The sequence below is a fragment of the Bidens hawaiensis genome, unplaced genomic scaffold, assembly GCF_021521415.1.
Source record: "Bidens hawaiensis isolate Kalapana, Puna unplaced genomic scaffold, B.hawaiensis_p1.1 tig00058267_1, whole genome shotgun sequence".
In the NCBI taxonomy this organism is placed as follows: domain Eukaryota; kingdom Viridiplantae; phylum Streptophyta; class Magnoliopsida; order Asterales; family Asteraceae; genus Bidens; species Bidens hawaiensis.
The window spans coordinates 53,741-61,815 of record NW_027500529.1 but is presented as its reverse complement, the minus strand read 5'-3'; the positions used below and the strand labels follow the sequence as shown (position 1 = coordinate 61,815).

The 8,075-nt window shown below is 38.8% G+C and overlaps 1 protein-coding gene across 1 annotated transcript; it reads right to left on the bottom strand.

The window, feature by feature from the left end:
- Positions 1-3,267: 3,267 nt before the first annotated feature.
- On the bottom strand, positions 3,268-5,461 carry LOC143602277 (protein ZINC INDUCED FACILITATOR-LIKE 1-like). Its single transcript, XM_077079448.1, has 9 exons — positions 5,300-5,461; positions 5,176-5,216; positions 5,020-5,080; positions 4,841-4,943; positions 4,649-4,751; positions 4,507-4,560; positions 4,306-4,368; positions 3,612-3,661; positions 3,268-3,494 (listed from the first exon to the last, which is right to left on the bottom strand). Exons 1-9 carry the CDS (start codon positions 5,445-5,447, stop codon positions 3,374-3,376), a joined length of 744 nt encoding a protein of 247 aa, XP_076935563.1. The 5' UTR covers positions 5,448-5,461; the 3' UTR covers positions 3,268-3,373.
- Positions 5,462-8,075: the final 2,614 nt, after the last annotated feature.

The window sequence follows — 8,075 nt, the reverse complement described above, 5'->3', positions numbered from 1 at the left end:
GTTACTGCGCACAAATGATCTCGGTATACAAATGTTACTCCTGTTGGTGTTGGGAACCCCAACGCGCCGTGCGCTGGCGATGGTATGGCGTTGAATTGGGCAATCGTTCCTCTACCCAAGATCATATTATGGCATGAAGTGGTGGGCAAGACCAAGAAGTTGACAATTTCAGCACGCTTGTGTTTCTCATCCCCCATAGTTAGTTCGAATTGTATCTGACCTAGGGGGTGAATAATTTCGTTTGAGACATCCGAGATTGGTGCATTCACAATTTTGAGCCTTGCTTGGTCTGTTGGATCCAACTTCCTGAAACATTGCTCATACATGATGTCTGATTCGCTGCCGGTGTCCACCAGGACTTTTGACACCTCATAATGAGCGATGTGTGTAGTGATGACTAGAGGACTGCTGATAGACGGGCCTCCTCTGATTCTTGGGAAGACTACCTGTTGCTCGCGCCAATCCCCTTGGACTTGCGCGCTTCTCTTCCTCGACCCTTGCCCTTGCCTTCCTCCTTCAGCTACACAGATTCTTTTGAATTTTTTACTGGCTGAGGTTCCGTCTGGTTGTTCATTCTCTGGTCTTGGGTTTTTCACCAGGTGAGCCAACTTGCCTGATTTCACATCTCTTTCAATCGCATCCTTCAAATGGTGGCATGCATCGGTGTTGTGCCCTGTGGACTTGTGAAACTCACAATACTTGCCACTGTTTGGTGGTCCCTTATGGAGTAATGGCTTGGGGCTTTTAAACTGGACATTCTCTGTGCTTAACACTTGTGAAGGCGTTTTGGTGAGGGGAGTCCATATTCTTGGTAGAGGTATGTTAGGCTCTCTGCCGCCTTCCCTCTTGTCACCTTCTCCGCGATTACGAATGTCTTTTTGGGGCTGGGGTGAACTTTGTTGCGCCTGCTTTTCTGCGGAAGAATAATGGTTTGTTGCAGCCTGGACCATACAGAGTTTTGTTTGCCCCTCCTTTCATTGTTGCGTGGTGCTTTTGTTTGATGCCCTCTATCTCTTGCTCTGTCTTGGGCAATTTGTTTTTCATTTCGCGCGAAGACTCGCGATGCTTCCATTAGTTTAGCCCAAGTGGTTGGCATGCCATCTCTGCTCACGAGAGCTCTGCGGAGTTGATCACTGCGCGCACCTTGTATAAAGGCCACGCGCAAGAGTTGCTCAGTGATACCTCCAATTGCAAGAGATTCCTGATTGAAACGGGTTATGTAGTCTTCAATGGTTTCATCATTCCTGCGCACCCAGTGCATGATGTCATCGGGGTCGCGCGTGTGTCTGCGCTGCTGTACAAAGTGATCCTGGAACTTCTCCAATAGCTCTTCGAACCCATCGATTTGTCCAGTCGGCAAGCTTTCGAACCAGACACGCGCTGCGCCCGTGAGGCAGCGAGCAAACATGTGACACCATGTTGGCATCGTCCAGCTTTCTAGGTTTCCAGTGTTGTAAAAACCTTGTAAGAAATCATCTGGATCTGTTGTACCATCGTACTTGCCTAGACCACTTGGCATCTTGGTTTTGTGTTGAATGGGAGCCTTCGCGATTCGCTTAGTGAATTTTGAATGCTTCACCAAGATGGCTGGCCTATATGGTGTGGTTACGTCCACTTGTCCTCTCGCTTGTGGGTTGTACGGTGCGTATAGATCCATATCAACTTTGGCTCCAGGCGCTATGTTCATGTGCGCGCGGAGCTGTGAACCTCCTGCATGGGTATCTCGCGTCTTCCTCATGCTGTGCACTTCTTCCTCATCACTAAAATCAGTGTGTTCGGTGTGAACAGAGTGACCATCTTCCGGCGCGCGCGCCCTTTTTGTTGTTCCCTGAATGGTTTGTTTATCAAATGCGAGCCTTTGTGTTAAGTCGGCTAACTTTTTGTGTTTGACCAGCTCATTGTATTTGTCCATTAAACGCCGTTGTTCGTTTATGAGCCATTCTTTAGGGTCATTGGTTTCAACTTCCGGACCCATTGGTCCTTTTTGTTTTGCACCAGTCAGATTTTGGAACGTGAGATCGTCTGGAGGAGTTTCAGTCTGGCTATGAGGTGTTGTGATGAAGGGATGGTTACTGGTGGTGCGCGCAGTATCACGCGGCGCCCTCAGAAACTGCTGTCCCTCATTAACATCCTCAAGCTCATTATCCTCCAGAACTTGATCGCTGTTTCGAACACCGGAAACCATGGTGAAGATTTTCAGAGAGAACTGATGAGATAGTGGTTTTGTTGCCGTTGTAACAGGTGATGGTGCCAATGAAGAAACGTGGATCGACTCACTAGTAGACAATCAACTTTCCTCGGGTATGAGTATGCTATATCACCGATGGTTTTCCGGAGTATGAATTCTTCCACCTACAAAACGAGCAGCACTGTGAACTTACCCCTCAAAAAGGGACAGAGGGGTCCTCTTTGGGGTAACCCTCCGGTGTGAGAATAAGATATTGTAGGAGAAGATAATAATAATCTGAAAATGAGTAAGGATTTAGAATGTATTTTCTTGCTTACCTCCCACTGTGGAGGTGGTGTGGTATTTATAGTGTTAGGGTTTCCAATGATTGGGCTCAGACCCAATTAGGGCCTTTTTGGCCTCCTCCTATTGCTTCGCGCCACGTGTCCTTAGGACACCTGATGCTTTTTCATTGATTATTCTCTGACCAAGGTATTTCACCTGACCCATGTGCAATCACGTGGTAGCACATGGGTTTTGCTGAGTTGTCCACCCTTCATTGGCAGCTGTCAACATCAGCATATTCTTTATTCCTTAAAGGATACCTTCTGGAAGGTTGTCTGATGAGCACAATCATGGTTGTCCTTATCCTGATTTGGATAAGGACGTGGTTGATTATGTGCATGTGTGATATGCGCCTATCCTGGGGATGCCGAGGTCTTCTCTTTATTCTCACGTGCAGATGTGATATGCGCAAGCATATGTAATATGCGTGAGCATATGTGATATGCGCCACGCGCAGATGTGATATGCGTGAGCATATATGATGCGTGAGCATATGTGATATGCGCCACACGCAGATGCGCCACGCGCAGATGTGATATGCGTGAGCATATATGATGCGTGAGCATATGTGATGCGTGAGCATATGTGATATGCGCCATGCGCATAGGTTTTGGCTTTGTGTCTTCATGACATCCTAATTTCAAGCCTCTTGTCTATATCTTGTGGGTTGACCTGCCCCGCTCGATGTTAAGGCGGGTGCATACCTCTTCAATATAGGTATTACCAAACAAACTTATATTTCATTAACAGCTCATAAGTCAAAATTTCTACTTATTTTTTTCTTCATAGAAAATGGAGACTTTAAGACTTTAAGTAGTATCTGACTCAAAACATTGAACAAATATCATGTTAAGATGCATCCTAAGTAATTAGAACCAAGGAAAAGTTAAATGCATAAAACTGTACCGGAAGCCAAATTACAATGATGGTCACAAAAAGTGCAAAAGTGGAGATGCAAAGGCAAGGCAATGCGTATGGAAATCTGCGTCACAAATCATATTTGTTGTCACTCAAATCTGAACTTTCATATCTATAACAATAATTGCGAACACCGTCATCACTATCTAAATATAAAGAAGTTAAGAAAGGGATAAACTACCTCCCAAATAACGAATCTGAAGATACTAGACTTGGAAATTTCTCTGCAGGCTGAATATCAAAACAAGCACAAAAATTAAAAGACGCGAGTAAAAGAGAAAAATGTTCATCCGACTCTCGACAGAATAAACTATAAAGCAGCAAAATAATCACCTTTTTTTCCAATCAGTGTCATCATGAATTTCATTACAATTTAAGTTGTAATTATTTTGTGATAACTTGTTTGTTAAATCGTTTAGATAAATCATAACTATCAATCAGTCATTTTTTCAAGTAAGGATTGCTCTAAACAGAGGGTTAAATCGTTTATTTACTCATTTAGAAAAATACTATTCTTTTAATCAAATTTCAAGATCATGAGACATCGTGTTTGGAGAATCAGCACGTGTTCATTCCATTTGCCTTCGACACTTTTGGATCCCTAGCTCCCGAGGCGGTTCGCTTCTTAGAGCGGGTGCAGAAGGTGGTCCACAGTGACTCGCAGAGCCCGAGGAACCAAGGATTTATATTTAGTAGAATAGGCTTTGCGATTCAAAAGGGGATAGTGGCACAGCTTGTTGCTCGCTTACCCATTATCCAGATGTAGTTCGGTTTGTGTTATATATAAAAATATACTTTTGTTAAAAAAAAATATATGCAGATCAGTTATATAAATAATGCATATCGCCTATCAAGATACATCTGGAGGTATAAACCTGTGCAAGGAAACCTCCCAAAGCCGGACCAATGATCAGTCCTATCCCCCAAGATGTACTAATCTGAAATATATATATATATATATATCACTCAGTTTATAAAATTCCATGTAAGAAAACTATATGAAAAATATGTAATGGGTTGTAATGTTAAACAATAACTATTGTTAAAAGAAACGACTCAAGTACATGATTGCTTACAGATGACAATGCTAAAGCTTGATGTTCCTCACGGAACAGTTCACATGCATATGCCTGTTTATAGGAATGTACCGAATCAGCAGAAACGTTAAATGAATAAACAAAATCTAAAATCAGTATTGAGATGTAAGAAAAGGATTACCTTTAAAGTTCCAAGTAGCCCATTCAAAAAGCCAAGAAAAAACCTTGGAATGATAGCCATCCAATAGTTGCCACTAAAACCGAAAAGTGTATTGAAGATAACCCTGAAGATGATATATAAGAACATAAGTATTATATGTATGAAACATAGTCGCCAATATAATAACTACTGAGGACTTAAGTAGTTACGAACACTGATGAAGTGCCCAAAAGAATAACTGGTTTTCGACCATATCGATCAGCAACCACTCCCCATAAGACAGCGGTCAGTCCCCTTCCAATCATATATGCAGACCCTTGATAAAATTATTAAGGATCATATGAGGTATGCTTTCAGTAGACAATCAATCAATCAATCAACATTTTCCTTACCAACATAGCCTGCATAGTAACTAATGTCCTCCTCTTTCTGCGCAATGTTGAAATCCCTAATCTACCGTAGAATCAAGATAAACAATTTCACATGTCTATATATAGGTACAAATGAAAAGCGAATTAAGCAAATGAAGAAATGAACAACATACTTACCATGAAATATAGGAACGGATAGAGACATGATATCGGCAGTGCTGAGAAGAATAACGGAAAGGCGCGTTACATGAAGATAAATTTAGTAGAAAATGAATATGATCAATAAGAGTACGTTGCTTACTGACGGAGAGCGCCATAATCCATATAGAAAACACTTGCTTAATCGGTAACCCAGTTTGCAGCTGTTTCTTCTGATCAACAATGCATCCAGGACAGTCTTTGTAGTATACTTTGTCCAAAAGTGGTTTCTTAAACTCACTGTCAGCCATGTTTTTTGAACTGCAAATAGCAGCTACTACCCAAACTCACTTCTAAAATTTATTGCTCGGTTATTATGAATTAATCAACTTAAAAAGAACGCTTTCTACAGCTGCATTGTGAGATAGTGGAGAATCAAATTATACATTTTTACCCTATATATTGTCAGCTTTAAATGATTCTTTTTTATGTATACACATGTGTATTAAGGGTTTATTAATTAAATATAGACCGGTCAGAATGGAGTTTTTCTTTTTTTCTAAATCGGTGCTAAGCACATGTCTCTCATTTTGGTGTTAAAACCTTTTATGCTTTTACAAGTGGTATTTTTCGGATCTTAAACCCCTGTTTTTTTTTCATTTGTCAAAACAATGTTTAGAACCATCCTCAATACCTTGGTGAGCATTTCTAAGACGGAATGTCAACCATCCATACCGATTTTAACGTTGTAGGCCTTACTCACCTTGGAACACCATAAGGAGAAAACTCACACCATTGTAGTTAAGTCAAGTTTCGAAACTAAGATTAATATCGCAACTCTCAAGCTTTAAGCATCACCCCCATCCGATTGACCAAAAGACCAACTGCCAAACCCTGGATTAATTTGTTACGTTAAACCGCGTCCACGTGTCAGACCACACCATACACAACTAAGGAAAATGCTCACTTTCTATCTTTTCTTCATTAGCTTTCGATGCTGTTCATTCCTTTATTTTTTATCTTTTTCATAAATGTTTTTACTTTTCTCTATGTACTTCCTTTATGTAAAGCATGCTGCGCATCATAAAAAGAAGATGCCGATTCCATATCAATATACTTAAAAAAACAAAAAAAAAAAACCAGGTTGATGGAACTAACCTCGGATCACGGAATGAATAATAATATGTCGATCACCCCATGAGCCTGATGCTCGATCCAAACCTTAGTTCCAGTATCGGGATATCGCTCACATCTTGAACCAGTACACTAATTATGCGGTTCAATCACTCGCATTCGTTATTTGCAGATTATATGTGTACAAATTACACTATGATATTCTAACAGACTCAATCTGCATCATTATCCTAAAACGGTTGTGCATACTCTCATGTTTTCATTAGCTTATTCCTCCAAGAATCCGTGTACTTGCATCATTTCTTCATAATATAAGCTTTCTAAATTCATACATTGTTTCCTTGACTATAGTATCGCTTCATATCTATAACGTTATCCTAGCTATTGGTTTCCAGTACCTGCAACCTTAAGATCATAGTATATAGATTCTTTATTATGTCCGTACCCCTTCGGAACACTCTAATTCTTTTGACCGGCTAAAACATCAATCGACATGTATTTATAATGTGGTTCATGATCAACGATCTATTAATTAGCAGCAGTAGTTCATTTGTTTCTTCCCTTATGAATCTGCTTAACTATAGGAAACTTGCCTAGTTAAATGCTATAATCCTACTTGTTATAATTAATTTGTATATGTGCTTTTTAGATCTATAGTACTGACTATCTTCAAAATCTTTATGCTGTATATATGACTGGTCTCAATTTTTATATAACGTAGCTTGAATTTTGAGACGATATTTTTTGAACATGGGCAGAATGTGATAACATTTTTACGGAAAACTTGATAATTTCATTTACATTATTTAATTTCTTGTTCGTAATACTTGATGTGCATGATGCTAGCTTGATTAGCTAAGATGCTTTTAGAAATATAGATTCGTTGCTCTAGAAATACATTATAAATCAAAACGGTACGTATGGTATCACTCGTGCATTGGATGGGAATGTACAGAACGTTAACAATTCGAGTATACAAAGAAACAATAAAAGTGATTTCTAATATTTGTATCGACGAAATTTATGGTATTGCAATTTGCAAGACCTGGAAATTTTTAAAAGTATTCGTGCATCAAACAAACTCTCATAAATACAAAATATAAGGTTAAACGAACTTCCAAAATTAGGGGATCCATACATAAGAGCATTAAAAAGTTACACGTACAACCATCACTAGTTTTACCATACAATTTATTTTTAAAAGCTAATTGAGTGGAATATAAAATACTAGTTTCAAGCCCGTGTACTACACATGTAATTCTTGAAAATACAATATTTAATAAATAATCATTCACCTGTTAAACACTATTAATACGGTCGTTGTACAATAGTCTTTAGTACAATTTTAAAGTAAAAGATAATTATAAATATCAAATATTTGAAAAAAAATATGAAGTAACAAATTTTGAAGCATAAATTTTAATAACGGTAACAACTATTTTATAATTATAAATTTGTTAAAAAGGGTGAGATTTAATGTAGAAGTGACAAGTGTCAAAACTTGTATCATTTTATTAGAGAGTATAGAAGTATAGATATAGATTTTTAACTCGTGGCTTAATTTCATCGACACAAGTTTATAATTTAAACATTATAGTGTTTTATCTACTTATAATGTATAAAACTAGTAAATTTGGACGCCCAATCATTCGTATTTTATACTCACTTAACTTTTGGCCGGCTTCAAAACTTTTCAAACTAGAGCGAACGCTGCGCTTTACGGTTTATACCGAAAACGGTCATATGAAACCGAACCGGAGCATAAATGTTGCATGCATTTTAGTTTTGTAATTATTTAGTATCAA